The sequence below is a fragment of the Trachurus japonicus genome, chromosome 22, assembly GCF_045865225.1.
Source record: "Trachurus japonicus isolate A0001 chromosome 22, Traja_1.0".
In the NCBI taxonomy this organism is placed as follows: Eukaryota; Metazoa; Chordata; class Actinopteri; order Carangiformes; family Carangidae; genus Trachurus; species Trachurus japonicus.
Window position 1 is genome coordinate 21,649,071 of NC_140928.1, and position 16,038 is coordinate 21,665,108.

The window sequence follows — 16,038 nt, forward strand, 5'->3', positions numbered from 1 at the left end:
CACAAGAAGAGAATTGATGAAAATTGGCATACTTCTTTTCACCATAACACTTTTACCTTCACTCCTGTTGTAATTACATCAGCTGCTAGAGGTTGCCTGACAACATGTAGCCTAATATGTCAATCTGCTACACAAACAACCTACTGTATGGGCTTTATTTTTGCAGTAGCATAGTCTCCATGATGCCATAAGTATAAAGGTATGGCTAGCGTATAGAGAGGTGGGAAGCAGCTATAGCATTGTTATTTTCATACTCTGAGGCATGTTGAACACAAGCTATAACAGGTTGCTTGTCATGCTGCAAGCTTGAGTGGCTTGTTTGAACTCTCTTAAAGGGACAACGAGGAGTTTCTATTCGGTTATAAAAAAGTCTCACGTTAATGTGGATGAATCTCCGCTACCCACACTTGTTAATGGGCCCATTTTCAATAAATATAACGTTCTGTCTCTATCATTATTTTGTTATTATTAGTGGTGGCGGAAATGCTGGTTGAGCCGACCAGCGTTTCCTTCGTGGCGAGTCATGAAAATAACGCCGCCGAATTGCCGTTTATGGTCAGAACTCCGACGGTATGTGAACCTCTTTGAACCTCTGACTTTAATTATTGATGAATGAAAACATGAGTCCGTCTTGCGCCGGTCAAAGAATTTTACGGTGCGCGTGGAGGCTCATAAATGTAGTGTGAAAACGCTTCGCTTTTCCAAAACTCCTCGTTGTCCCTTTAACATATTCTGCAAAATATCAAACTATTTTACTCCAACTATGGCATACTGTAGGCTACCTATTCATTCCACACTACTGTATGCAACACTCAGGACTTCTGTCCATGTCTCAATTTAATTAGAGCTATTAGCTTGGCTCTGCTTTTTCTTTTTCTTTTTTCTTTTTTTTTGATCTTACTGATTTGATTTAATTCTGAAAAAATAAAATGAAATGAATGAAAATATATGAATAAAGAAATATTGTCACGAATATGTCTGGCATTGCCAAGGATATGTAAGGGATCATGAAGTGCATCTCCATAGCATCCTTTGTGGAGATATTTCTGTAATTAGGTGTCAACTAGCCCATAAGGCTGATGAAAGAAGCTCCACTGTGTCTACAGCTGAAGTATGGCAGAAGTAACGGACTGCTCCGACTTCTCCTTCAGTCATCTGCAGTACATCTAATATCTGACCTCTACGTTCCTCCAGGTCCAACTGTTTTGAAGTCTTTGCCTTGGATGGAGTCAGCGCCAATATTCTTCAATTTTGCACTGCAGCAGAAAGCACAGACTGGCTCCAAGCAATATCTGCAAATATCAATGACTTGATACAGGAGAACGTAAGTCTATCTCTGGACATTTCTCGCTTTGGTTGGATCTTCCTGCAAGTCTTTATTGAAACTGAAGGTGAAAAGAAAAACAGTGTTTGTTGGGTGTTTGTGATCGTGTTAAGTATGCAAAGACTTGAGTGAACGAATGACATTTGAGCATATATCTTGGCATAACATCAACCAGTGCAGTAGATATTCATCTCATTAAAAAAAAATAAAAATCAGTTGGAGAATCTGGTCAACATCATATCATCTGATGAAATTTATGAGGTAATTGCACTAAATAAATGTGCAAAGGATTTATTTTTTATGGAATTTCATTTTATGATTTTTTTTTTATCAAAGAGTATAAAACATCTTTCTAAAGAAAACATTGTTACATGTAATGAGTATGTTTACTCTGTATGTGTTTCTTCTCTACAGAGTAGCATGGCTTTAGTAGAGCCTTCCTGACAACCACTCATTGAGTCATAGTGGCACCTCTCCCTCAAAAAGAGGCTCTCTCATACCTAATTAATGACTACTAAGTGGTAATTCGGCATGTGCACTTGTCTCTCTCTCATTTCCTCCTATTTCACTTTGATTATCACACTGATGATGCGATGCATTTTTGGTTAAGGATGCAGACGTACTGTACGCCCGTGCTTGTCGATTGCACAGCTGTTTTTTTTTTTTTTTTTTTTTTTTTAAGAAGCGTGATTAATTCATGCCTGCATCACCTAATTACGGACATGGGGTGTGATTGCTAAATGGCCAATCAGGATGTAATTGTGTGTCTGCTTTGGAGAGAGCGGAACTTTTGTTTTAATGACCTAAAACCTTTAAATAGATCCTGACACCCTTGGGGTCCCTCATGTGTTTTTCATGTGGATATGTCATCTGCCTCAGCAGAGGATTATTTGATGTTGTTTGTTTGATGTTCTTTTAGGGGTGCTAAAACAGAAAGAGTTGGGCAGCTTGTTAGTGTCTGATAATATAGGGATTTCAGGTGACAGTGTAGGCTACCTTCTGTTTGTAACTGAGACAAACAAGAGCAACTACCATGCTGACTGTGATAGGCTGTCACACCAGGGATGCATTCAACATGGAAATGTTTGGCACTGGTTTGTAGCATTTTTCTGGTTGAGTGATAATGTTTCTTTCAAAAGAAAAGTGCAATTTGAGAAAGCATTTGAGAATGTTCTTTCTGTGTACTTTTCATGGAGCTAAAATGGTTAAATCACCTACAAAGTACACATTTGACAAAGTAAATTTTTTATTGAGAATTTAAGTTTATATTTATCTTGGGACCAAGTTAAGAAATTTATGACATTCTCAACACTGCTGATTACTAGTTAGCGTCATTAACACCCTTGGTCTGAGTTGAAATGTTAATTGTGAAAATTAGCTTCGCTAGCTGCTTGACTTTAAAGGGACAACGAGGAGTTTCTATTTGGTTATAAAAAAGTCTCACATCAATGTGGATGAATCTCCGCTACCCACACTTGTTAATGGCTTCAATTTCGACTATCGTTATTTTGTTATTATTAGTGGTGGAAATGCTGGGCGAGCCGACCATGCGTTTCCTTACTTTTGGTTTTGCGGATGCTCCCCAGCCGGTCATGAGAATAACGCCGCCGAATCGCCGTTTATGGTCGGAACTACAACAGTATCTGATCGTCTTCGAACCTCCGACTTTCATTGTTGATGAATGAAAACATTCTTGGCAAGACGGTCCAAGAATTTCACCGTGCGCGCGGAGGCTCATGGTAAATGTAGTATGAAAACACTTTGCTTTCCAAAACTCCTCGTTGTCCCTTTAAGAAATGTTGCAAGTTCAGTATCATATTTAAGTCCTTCACTCACTAAGAGCTGTCTCCAGAAGTGGAAAACAACACCAGTGTTAACTCTAATCTCTTTCACATCTTTTCCTCTACTAAAGGTAGCATGCTAACCAGCTAGCTGCAGCCCCTCACTTTCTGTAGCCTTCAATTTGCCTTGAAGAAGTAGCACTGTGCAGTGGGTGGATTATAATCTCTTGTTTTATAAGCACAGCAAAGGCTGAAGCTCTTGTCAGGCAACAATCACCACCAGCAGCTCCTGGCACGAAGCCATGAGCACTAGCAGAGAAAACAACAAATGGAAACTGTAGGAAAGAAAAAGAAAGAAACTTGAACATGTTGCCTAAAACCAAAGTCCTTATAGAACGTCTCTGCTAAAACACAATTCATAAGCCAAGGTGTTGGAGACACCCATTGTTGTTTTGTACCTATCGATGATATCATGATTTCATTCCCATTTGTATTTAATCAAGTTAAGATGTGGTTATTTTTACAATATGCTGTAGGCTACATGTGACACTGATTGGTATTTTGTGTTCATTTCTCCTTTAGATAAAGATCGTCAACAAATACTGTTCATCAGATGATCAGGTATGTTGACGTTAATGCCCTTAAAACGTAAGTCAACACCACTTTTTGAAACTGATGACACGTCACAGCACTGCTGACAGTTATACAGTAGGCTATAAATGCACCTTTAACTGATGTAAGGTGCAAAAAACACGATACAACAGTGGGAGAGGAAAATTAAGACCTTGTGAGTCTGCTTCTTTAGGCTACACTTAAATTAAAGAGGTGATGTGGTTGTTAAATATGCAGTATTACAGCCCTAAGTTTGTGAGAATGTGGTTTGGATAGATGTTTGGAACTACAACAGTTTGTGCGTTTTTCCTAATTGAAGGATGCTGAGGTCTTCAGTAGACACTCGCTGGTAGAATATCACAGTCTTACGCATTGATGGTTTCCCCAGATGTCTAGTTAGTGGAGATCGCTGTTCAGGCAGCCTCTCACTACAAGAAATATGTGCTCTCTGCATACAAGCGCAGCTCTCATAACAGCTCTGAATCTATGAGGCAATGTGCCAAATAAATACAATTATTCAAGCCAATAAACACATCTTCATCAGTGAAGCATCCACGGGTGTAATTGTGTCAAATAGTTCATCACGTAAAGGAAAAAGAGCAGAATGATAAATGAGTGAGTATTTTCAGGATGTAAAGAAGGGGAGTTTTAGTAAAACAGGTGAAGCAGTGCAGTTGTACAGGCAGATAGATGCTGTTTAAAGGAGAGTACAGAGACATCCCAAGTCAACTTGGTGTAGCAAAGGTAAATCATTGCAGTGCAGCAGCAGGCTGCAGTGCTACTCTACAGAGAGGAGTCTTTTTACATTTGAACGCTGCATCACTGTGGTTCTTGTTTAATTCATCTGCTTTGACAGTTCAGATTTTGCTTTTCAGGGCTATAGGTCCTATCGAGCAGTTTACAGATTTGATTGTTTATATTTTTCTTAATCAAATGGTGAAATTGTTGTTTTGCAGATTGTTCACATGGGCTGGGCATGTGAAAGCTCCGAGGGCAGTGCTGCCGGTCGAACCTCAGCGTTCAAGTTCCTGGCACTGAGAGGACCATATTTTTATATCTTCAGAAGTCCCCCGGTAATTAGGCCTGTTTTGTCTTTCTTCCTGTGTTGTTCTCTTCTCACTTCCAAAGAAACAGTGTGGTGTAATTTTAATCTCATTTTAAATGGTTGTGTCCAAAACCTGAATCATATCACACTGGTCCATATGAAGTGCACTCAGGTACAAATAATTCATTAGTTTCCTTCATTTGGCTGAAAGAAGAAATTCTTTTGAGTTTTATTTTCCTTTTGATGCTGAATATAAGTATTGTTATGATTTTCTTCTGCCGCTCACTGACCTGCGATTGCCCCCCCCAACTGTGCTCTCTGCTGTTTTCTGTTTTTGAAACAAGTTGGCAGCATCTGCAAAATACTGTATGCCTCAGTTATAATTGAAAACGGCCGAAGAGGCATGCAGTAACTGCTGATGAGTATATATTTGTTGTTTGTTACAATATATTAAAAAAATATTTATTTATAGCATGTAGCTATATAGCTATAGCTCCTGAGTGGTGTACGAGGTCATTCACTGATCACAGCCTCACTCTGAGTGTTGAAGTTTCTTTGGGCAAGATGCTGAGCACCAAATTGCTCCAGGGGTGGAGCAACATCTGACTTTGGGATTTGAATATACCCTGAGCATCCTTGGGAGCAATAATTGTTGCTAAGCAACACACATTACACTAATTTCTACCTTCAAACAGGCTTAAAGGTACTGCTGCAGCACCTGTAGGGTGAGGGTCAGCGCTGCATCTCTGTACAATGCATGCTGTCATCTGTATTGAGTCCTCTCAATCAGCTTACTGTCCAAATAAGTGTGGGTTTGTCAGATCATGAATGACCTTGTCTCCTCTTATGGCCCTTAGAGGATAGATTCTTTGCTCCATCCAACCTGGCTCTGGTCAGACCAAGACTATTCCCCCAAGGGCCAGTGTGCTATGCTAATTCTTAAACACTTGGTAAAAATGTTTCCCCTTAAAGGGATAGTTCACCCAAAATTCGAATTTCACTCATTATCTACTCACCCTCATGTCGACTAAGGGCTGTGAGAATTTTCAGAGTTATGCAGTAACGCAGCAGTATTAGTCCATATAATGGTTGTCAATGGATACCAACTTTCTTCGTCCAAAAAGACACACCAAAAAACATCCAAATACCTCCATACTGCTCGTCTGTAATGTCCCTCTTGTATTGAAGCCCCGACATGAGAAACTGTTCCGCCGGTTGACACAGGAAGAGCAGTGAACCGAGACACTGGGAGCTTCCGCTACAAACAAGCTTGAAAAATAGACTTATTTAATTTTTTTCGGAACAATTTCTCATGTCGGGGCTTCAATACAAGAGGGACATTACAGACGAGCAGTATGGAGGTATTTGGATGTTTTTTGCTGTGTCTTTTTGGACGAAGAAAGTTGGTATCCATTCACAACCATTATATGGACAAATACTGCTGCGCGGACCCCCCCTGTAACTCAGAGAAGGCGCGGAGGACTCTGAAAATTCTCACAGCTCTTAGTTGGCATGAGGGTGAGTAGATAATGAATGAAATTTGAATTTTGGGTGAACTATCCCTTTAATAGTGACGTGTTCTAATCTTAGTAGGCAGTCTGTCTGAAAACAACACAAACTGCTTTGTAGATGAGATTGAGACGAGGATACTTCAATCCATTGAGTTCAGTCTGGGTAACAGATGAATGCAATTAAAACATGATGATATTTTAGTCTTTCAACACATACAAATTACCTTCAAGTTTGTTAAATGTATCTATTCACTGTGGAGAAAACTCTGTCTCCTCTGTCAACTTGTGACTAAACGCGTCTCCGCCCTGGCTGCCAGGAGCCCCAAACAGGATGTACCCTTTTGTGCTCTGCTTGTTTGCGATATGACATGAGCTTTGTTCTCCCATTAGTATAAAAACCGCTGTTGCCCAAAATGTGCCTCTTTCATCTTCTTACTTCATTTGGCAAGAGTTTCAGCAGGTTAATCGCAGTCGCTCTTCTGGACTCTGTGATTTGCAGTGCCAGGGTGGAGTGCGTGCACATTTCTGAGTCGCTCAGTCTCTCCTGGCCTGTCGCCTGTGCTGCTGGAGAGCTTTTATCACCTGTTAACGCTATTTGACAAGCCATTGTGGCTCACCTTCTCTGTTGAGAAGATTCCCAAGAAGACGCTGCTGTTTGTGTTTTTCTCTTCTAAATGTAAGCGGCTGTGACAGGTTTTCAATCATGTTCTAAGCTGCACAGTGAGGACAAATTTCAGCCTGAGTTTGTGCCCTTTTTGAATTTTTTTTTTTTTTATACGCCCAAGTGTTTTCTGGCACACTTTGTGAGCTTGCATTAACTGTAACATTTTGAGAACCTTTCAGTAAGCGCCTCTAAACTCAGTGCTTTTACTGCTGCTACACCTTTAATGTAGACAAAATTCAACAATATACACATCAGAGAAGATTGATACCTGGCTGCATGTGTGGTAAATGTGGTGCAGCTGTCTGCAGATCTCTAGCTTTGCTTTGCGTAAAGATTGAGAAATGCCAGAATAGTGACAGGAAGTCACACAGGAGGACACAAGGAAACAGCCCAGTGCTTGACCCTTCCCATAAAACCCCCAAACTTTCCATTTTTATACTCACACATTTGCACTGCTGCCTGTAGATTCATATTTACTGTACAGACACAAGAGTGGTATCAATCTTTTGATTTCACTCTCAGTATGAGAAATAGATGAGAAAACTATTGCCTTTAAGATTGGCTGCCTTTCTTCATGAACATTGTGACACCAGTTCCCTCTGGAGGATTCTGCCAGATTCATGCCACTGACACGTTCGTTTTATTTGGTGGAAATGAAGTGCCTGAATAATGCGGATACCCCATTCATGTTGCGTATCTGTGCATAATGTAGGTCACCGTGGATTACGTGCCAGTGCATTTCATCTCTGGTTCTGTCTCGTCCTCCGGTCTGCACCAGTCTCCACCCACTAGAAGACCCCCTTTCTATACCGCATTACACAGCTGCCTGAACGGCATATATTGGCAATTCCCTGTCTGTGTCTATGCTGTGTGTAAGATTAGAGATGGTCACCCAGCTGTTAGGGATAAGAGTCTGGCCTTATTTCATCTGAGACTCTCAAACTGGGCCTGTTGATACCATCAAACAGGGTCTGCGTGGGTTTGGGCTGTCTTTCGTTCTGCTCAGGGTATCTCCACAGTAAATAGAGAACTGTCACCGTGGGAGATTTTTCAACAGCATTGTGGGTGATGTCTGTATTTTCTCTGGGGAACTCAGTTGCCAATGTTCTGCACAAAAGTTTCCAAAGTCTTGTGTTAGAAATGTTCACCACTCTAGTCTAAACCATCACCAGACCCTCTGCCAGGACCCCCATTAATGCCCCGTAATGAATCACATATGGTCCAAAAGTTGTCTTAATGCTGCAGGAAATGTCACTGGTGTTTCTTTTATATGGAACACGCCACAGGCAAAGAATGCAAGTGTTTTTCTAATGCTGAGTCGAAGGTCTGTCTGAAGTTGAGGTGAAAAGAGAAAAGCCTTTTGTGTTGCTTCAACAAGAAAATAAATGTAGCCTGTGAGCAGGTGCGACTCGCAGTAAAATTTTACCTGAATGCGGAACAGTTTTAGAAATGAAAATCATTGTTTAACTTAATCAATTCGACCCAATCAATAGTGTTGACGAAGTGCTGGTGAGAGATGTCCTCATCTATGATTTTCACTGATTGCTTTTAACATAATGAGTGTCTAGGGGAGTCACTGACATTGCTGGATGCAGCTGGTGGGTTGTGAAATGCCAGACCTTTCCCTCTGGCTTTTGTTGAAGTATTGCTGTATCCAACAACCCTGAGGTGGAGGGGTTGAATATAGTATGTTCTGGATTGCTTCAGATTAGCATTAATGCATGTGCTTTAGTGAAACACACCCCAGAAAACAAAATCTATTGAAAAACATGCTCATTGTCTACTCAGTGGCATGTCAAACGCAGCACAGCCGTTCATTAAACCTCAGGACATTTGAAGCACAAATCTGACTCATTTACACCAGAGTAATGGCACAGGGAGGGGACATGCATCTGCCGGCGGTGTGGAAGAGCCATGAGTTTCCTGACCCAGATTTGCCCCCCTGCTCAAGACCTTTTTTAAAAGAGTTACAATAAAAGTTCCACAAAGGATAACGCTGGGGATATCATATATATTTTTCTTATTCTCAACAAATCTTCTAAGAAGATCCAAAGCATTAGTCGGTCTTTCAAACTTTTTTTTTAACTCCCCAAGCGACAGATCATGAACATCTATTTTTACTTTTTTAAAAAGGCAGTTTTTGCCTTCAACATATGGGCACTGCAGTTTTTAGCGTACGGTTAAACAGAAGTAAATATTGTGTTCACTGGGGGACTACTTTGAGCTTTAGATTAATATACATTTAATGGTCCATGGTCCCATTGTACTGTGTCACCTAGTGCACTGGTTGTTTGTTTAGTGGAAATGATTTGACTTGGGTTAATTGATACTGCTACTTCGGCATCACATGCAGTTAGAGGTAACCCATTGTTGTTGTTGCTTTTTATAATATTTGTGGAGTGTTGGAAAAAATAGGTTAAGGTAAGAACAATACAAACCTTAACTGGAAGAATAGTCAACTTTGACTGAATGTTTGGACTCCAGGAAGAATAGCCATGCTAATGTGCTGGTGCTAAGGGAGATCCAATAAATGAAATGAAATGAAAACTTACTTAAAGCAGAAGTAAGCGATATGTTTATGTTAATATAAGTCTTAAATAGTTATATCTTCCGACAGCAATCACTTACATAGAGTGTTTGGTCTGAAACATGGGTCTGTCAGTCACTCTGCTCTTCTCTGAGCCGAGGAGAAAACTTTTCTCGTATCCTACAATTTTTATCCAATGAGGAGAGAGAACAGCATGAAGGGCTGTGTGTGCAGCCAAGGCATGCGCATGAATGTGGTGACGTAGGGACGAGGACTGTTATGGTGCGTTCAGGGCAGCCCGTTACTCGTGTATTTCCGACCTGTGAAGTCGTACCAGTTCGATCTGGTACGAGTTCACGGGTCGGAAGTTACGAGTGGCCGTTATAGTGACTTTCACAGGTAAAACAGGTCGGAAAAACACGAGTGGGTTGCCTGGAACGCTACAAAGTCGTAAGTTGTGACTTGAAGCTGTAATTTACGGTTTCAAAAGCCTGCCTGGAACGCAGCATTAGCCAAAATGACCGGATCGCTTACTTCTGCTTTAATGATGAACTGCATGGTCAAATCCACCCAATCACCCAAATAAAAATGTATGATATTCAGATATTTACTGTACAAACATTACTATACTTACTGTTCATATGCATATTTAAACAGTGACTTCTGCTCATAAATAAAGTCATTATAAATGCAGCGGTTATCGGGCTTTGTTCTCAGCATCTCTATATACTGTAGACACAGGCTCAAGACCGACAAAGTCACCTCTTTTTTCATTTTTTTCATTGAGTATCAGTATCTGTTACTGCACTTGTATAAGAACCTTTCTGATCTTGGCTCACAACAAAAAGTTTACATGCACAATGCCAGGACCTTGATGCTATTACAGGTTAATTACAGGTTGTTAATCTTGTTATTTCTGCATGTGTTTTTGCTACTGTGACATCACACGTTAAAAAAGGCTCCCACTCTTCTGCTGGCAGGGGCCTGAGGCTCTTAGCAATGTTCCTTGAAGGCATGCTTCTAGCAGAATCTACATAAACAGTTGTATTGCATAGTTTTTTATGATTTGATACATCGGTAATGATCTGAAAATTGTAAATACAATTTGAAAAAGGAATGGAAACTTGAGTATTAAGGTGATTAATGTGCAAAGATGGACTCTGGAAAAGGTGAATGTGAGTTTGAATTATTTTTCCTTACTTCTGGAACAAAACCTGGAAGTTGGCTCCATGAAGTAATATATGCACTAAATATGTGATAGGGAATCTTCAGATGAGCATTTTCTTTTCCTTGATCCTCCTGTGCACATCCTTAATGTAGACTTACTACAGTTGCATTCATCCTGTGGATCTGTGTATTTCAGTACTTGTTACACCTTAGTGTCTGTGCTTATTTTGTACCTGTGCAGGGTGCAATAGGATAAATCCATTTTGTTCCCTGACAGTGGCAGTCATCCAAGCATTCGCACAACTAAGCTACCTGCCGTACTTTAACTTGCTTTTCGTCTTGAAATGCTGCCTCTTCATCTCGCTCTCTTTGATGTTTATTTCTCAGATCAGTGCCGCTGACTGGGGACAAGCTGAAACAACGTATAACCTCTATGAGGTTCTTTTCAAGGTTCACAAGGTATGTTAAGAGCAGGGTGCTGTGATGTGCATCAGGGCTGTTCAAAGTTTGATCACTGCAGTTCTCATCTCAGTATAGATGGCTGTTTTTTATTCTTTCTCAGTAGACAGTACAGTTTTTCAGGGCCAGCCAACTGAGCAAAGCTGCCATGACCTGAGGTGATATTTGTGATTGCCAAACCAAGATACAAAGGTTTTCATTTAAACCGAGAATTAAACTACTTTGCTTTCACCCACTGGATTAGGCATTAAACAAGTGAAGAGACAGCCAAAACCTTTTCCTCAACATGTAATAATGAAGGTTTTTCTATTACAGCTGTGGATGACAGAGGACTGCTGGCTCCAGGCAAGGCTCTACTTAGGGCTGGAGCATTCACCTGAACAGCAGGACAATGAGTCTCTGTGCTTCAGCATTCTGGTCGGCCACGGTCAGAGCCACACCTTCAGGGTAGAGCTGGCCACGGACCTCGCTATCTGGGAGAAGTCCTTCCAAAGAGCTGTCTTCTTGGAAGTGCAGCGAATACGTGTGAGTATTTCCTCAAATGACTTTTTTTTTCTTCACTCTGTTACTAAAGAACCTGAAATTTTCTGAATGCTTCTTGGATTAAAGGAGTTCTCAAAGCCTCTCACACAACACCTTTTTCCCCCAACCTCAAAGGGCAGCATGAAGCATTTGATGTTGAAATTAAGACCACAGTGCTTTGTGTGCTTTTAGTTTGGTTTTTTCAGAAGCCAGAGAGCAGATAAGTAGCATCGACAGTCGCAGATGTCAGCAACAATGTGGATTCTGCAAAACGTAAAGTGTAGTTAAGTCTAAACACACAGCATATTAAGCCATTTATGCAGGAACGATATACAATTTGCAGGTAGTTTCACTGTAACTGTTTCTGTTGTTGTGTCAGCTCCATTTAGATAAAATGAGGCAGTCGATATGCTGGGAACGTACAGTAAATATTAACTTAACAAAATAGAAAAAACATCATATTCATAAAGAACATACAAAATACACCATATCCTCAAGACAAGAGGAAATATTTTGTGTTAAAATGATCAAAACACCTTTATTTGGATTCATTTTGAACAGAATATCAAAATGAGACCTTATAGTCAAATATTAGCTGCTTATATTGACTTTTCTTTTCAGTTTTAGTCAATATGGCCGGATTACGGATTATGCAGAAACAATTTGACAATATAAAAAGTTATATTTTTGTAAAAATCTGATTTTGTACTTTGGTTATGAACTTCATGTAATGCAAATTAAGAAAACAGATGCTAAAGAATGTCCTGCCAATTTGGAAACCATTTCCATCAATTTGTCAACACATGCAAATAAGCAAACTACATATTCAGTCCTACAATACAAAGGAAGGATGCACCACTAAAAAGTGATGGGAGTGGTGCAGAAGCACCACATATTGGACACCCACACCACCGTGGCGAGGACAACGCCTGCATGGTAACTCTGTCCATAGGACTAGCATGTGTGTCAAATTGCTGAAGACATTTTCTAAATTTGTAGTGCATTGTGTTTTTGCATGTGCATAGTTGAGCTCTCATGGCCACCGTAGCTGAGATATTTCTGGAAAGAATAAAAAAACAAGGAATACCATGTCCACTACATTTTCAAGCACTGAAGCAGCATTTGACTGAGTTGAAATGTTGAACAGTAAATTATGACCAGTGTTTTGATCACCTGTTGATTACCACAATAAATCTGCTCCTATGTCAGCAGGGCTGCCCCTGAAACACAGATGATTCAGTTTCAATTTAGTCTGTGGCTCTGCTGCACATTACAGTATAGTCACATAAAAGACTTTGATATTAAATTTGATGAATTTGTTTTTTAATCACTGCCCTGCACTCATTTAATGCTTCAGCAGTGAGAAGCGATTGCACTTGATGAAGAGTGTTTCCTGTTGACACAGTGTGGGTTCTGGACTCTTATTTTAAAATTATTTTATGAGAAAATTAATTGAATTTGAAATTGGAATTTGGGTACCGCTCTATTTTCCATAAATGTTATTGTTAACTTCAAATGCATTTAGTGTTAGTATCCTAAAGAATTAGTCCTCATTTCAATGAGCCATTAAATTGCCTCTTAAGCAAATATGTCTCAAGTGTAAAGGCGACCAGCTCATGAGGAAAGCGCATTGTTAAGCAATTCTCTGTAGCCGCAGTCTCATGTCTGTCAAGAGGCCTCGATCTGAACATTCACTGGAAATTTCACAGACTGGGAATGAGTCCAGACCTTATTTTTCTACTTTCTTCCTGTTCCATTTGTGTTTAAAGTTTTATTACTTACTTCACTATGCTTCCATTTACTGTCCAGTACAGGCACACACACACACACACGCACACACACACACACGGCTTGCTGGGTCCACACGCAACACAGCACTTTTCCCTGCTGTTCAAATACAGAACGACTGTATACAATGATTGCTTGCTGTGTGCAGTGTGTTATTTACTGTCATGAATTAGATTGTGCAAACATTTTTTTTTATGCTTCTTTATCCACGTGGATACAGCTGGGGATTATTTCCCAGTGGTAGTAACAGAAAGATGGGATTTTTTCAAGTCCCCATCAGAACTCAACAGGCACTGTTAATTAGGGAAGTACAGTATATTTACACATGTCATGTGTAATACCTGTGGTAGTTTGTTGGTAGCTATTTTGTATTGGTCTGAACAGTTGGACTGTGTTTGTCTTAGTTTATGAACAAAGCAGATAACTGAAGGAGTTTTTTTTTGTTTACAAACATATTAGTTATATGGAGTAGGAATATCCCCAATCCTTATAAATAATATGCTGAAAACGGTATAGACACAGGAAATGTTTCATTGCAGTGTGTGTTCTTGAGTTTACATGGCTTTCAATGTTGAACCAGAGTGGGCTTTTTGGTTTTGTTTTGTTTTTCTCCTACTTACATTAGACGGTCATAAAACAGAAGTACCTCTATATAATGAAATAAGGTTAAAGAGCACCACAAACTGGGGTTTAGGAGGAAACTATGCTATACTGTGCTTAAACCCTGTGTGAGCTCATCTCAATGATGGATTAGCCTAATTGATCTGTAGTCTCAGGTTGTCAGGTTCTAGCCCAACAGAGAGGCTGATTAATATCTGAAAACACAATCAATTAAAAAAATCCAGTAAAAAAGAAAGAGTCCTTTCTGTTTCTCTGCTCCCTCACACATTTTATATTACCTGCACTATGGGACTAAATGAATTATTAAAAGTATTACATTATAGAATGTCTTTCACAGAGCTGAAAAGACAAGGAAATCTTATAGAAAGGGATTTTCATGGGAACTGCTCAACAGCTCTTCAAACATTCCTTGCACCACAGAAATATTCGATTTTTATTTTTTTATTACAAGGCTAGTTGGTTGTTTTCAGTAAAGAAAGCTGACTAAGATGACCCAAAGGGGAAAAGAATTGTACTATAACATACATAAAACATGAGTTCTCGTGTTCACTTTTAACACAGAACTGAATCATTTGAAGAAGAGCTGTCAGACGAGGACAAAGTATTTTCAACAGCCACAAGTCCAAATAACAGACAACAGAACTTTCAACCACCAACTGTGGTTGAGTTATGTCTTTTCTTCATCTATGTTGTTTTAATAAAGTGAGACAAAGATGAAAAGAGTCTCCTACAGTAAGTAAAGTTAATTATAAGCACAGATATGGAGTTCCTTGCTTAAAGCACTACTGCAATCATTCATGGGTCTTATATCTGACTCTGTAGTATCATCACTTTCTCATTGAGCTTTTAAAGCCTCCACATAGACATAATCACACAGTGTATTCAAGAATTAAGAAAGTATGCCACATGTCAGGTCAGACTCTTCATGAAATGGCCAGCGGTACCTTTTTATAATTTTACCCCATTCCCACCCTTTCACCCCTCAAGTGCAGCCAACCAAAGATAAAGGCTAAAAATGCTATGAAGCCGGAGGGCTTTGGTGCTTGGGACCCTTAAGTAGGGACATTTATAAATATTACAAAGCAGAGCACCTGTCAGATGATATTTGAATCACTAAAAAACCTTTCCGGGTCAACATGGGAACATGGGAAGCAGATATAATTAAATGGCTTCCTATTTTACTAGTTGTCCTTAAGGATAGTATGTGGGTATTACACCAGTAAGCAGCATGGCTGACTCTGGCCTGGGATATTGGCTCTTTAGCTAAAGCCATCAATGTGAAAGTCTTGGGGACCGTGTATAATCCCTTTATGTTTGCAGGGCTCATGTGGTCACTCAGAGTTTAGAGTCATAATTTCACCACACTCAATTATGTTCTCCAGTTAATTCTGCACATTCCCACATCCCCAAAGATTAAAAGCAGAGGGGATCTGTATGTTTTATATACCACAACATGATATTTTCATTTGTGCACTAATGGAACTTAACACATGCAGAAATTACTAATAACTGCTCTTTTTCTCTTACAAACACTTGATTGCATCATATGCCTCCCAAGATCAATTTAATATTAATGGGAGTTGTACCTCATGAAATGAGAAGGCCACCAGCATGTTCAATAAATAAATAAAAAATAGCAGGAAAAAAAAAGTACAGTGTTAAAATTTGTTCCATTATTATCCATTATTGGACATTACTGTGTGCTTCCCACAACACCAGCCCTAACCCTGCCCCTTATCATGGGGAAGAAACACATTGGCAATATCAAACAGCTAGCCTTCATCATTGCAGGATCTCCTCTTAACATGCTGTTTGGATAAAGCATAGATCTCACCTTGAAGATGCCCTGTGGAGCTTTCTTTTGAGTAAGGCTATGCTTATATTCAGCATAATTTGCCAAAATGCAATGTATAAAGAAGTCTAACAAACATTTCATATGCTTTTCTCTCCTCATGAAGCAACATTTTCTTTTGAAGATTGATAGATTTTTGGCTCTGTCTTCTTCTCTTGTTAACTC

At 39.7% G+C, this 16,038-nt stretch overlaps 1 protein-coding gene across 1 annotated transcript in view; it reads left to right on the forward strand.

Annotated features, from left to right (window-relative positions):
* Positions 1-16,038, forward strand: part of sntg2 (syntrophin, gamma 2) — an 89,610-nt gene that overhangs the window by 59,500 nt on the left and 14,072 nt on the right. Inside the window, exons 10-14 of the mRNA XM_085767335.1 lie at positions 1,195-1,324; positions 3,688-3,726; positions 4,674-4,790; positions 11,019-11,090; positions 11,406-11,615. Coding sequence (XP_085623461.1) covers positions 1,195-1,324; positions 3,688-3,726; positions 4,674-4,790; positions 11,019-11,090; positions 11,406-11,615 — 568 coding nt within the window. The remainder of the gene's footprint in view (positions 1-1,194; positions 1,325-3,687; positions 3,727-4,673; positions 4,791-11,018; positions 11,091-11,405; positions 11,616-16,038) is intronic.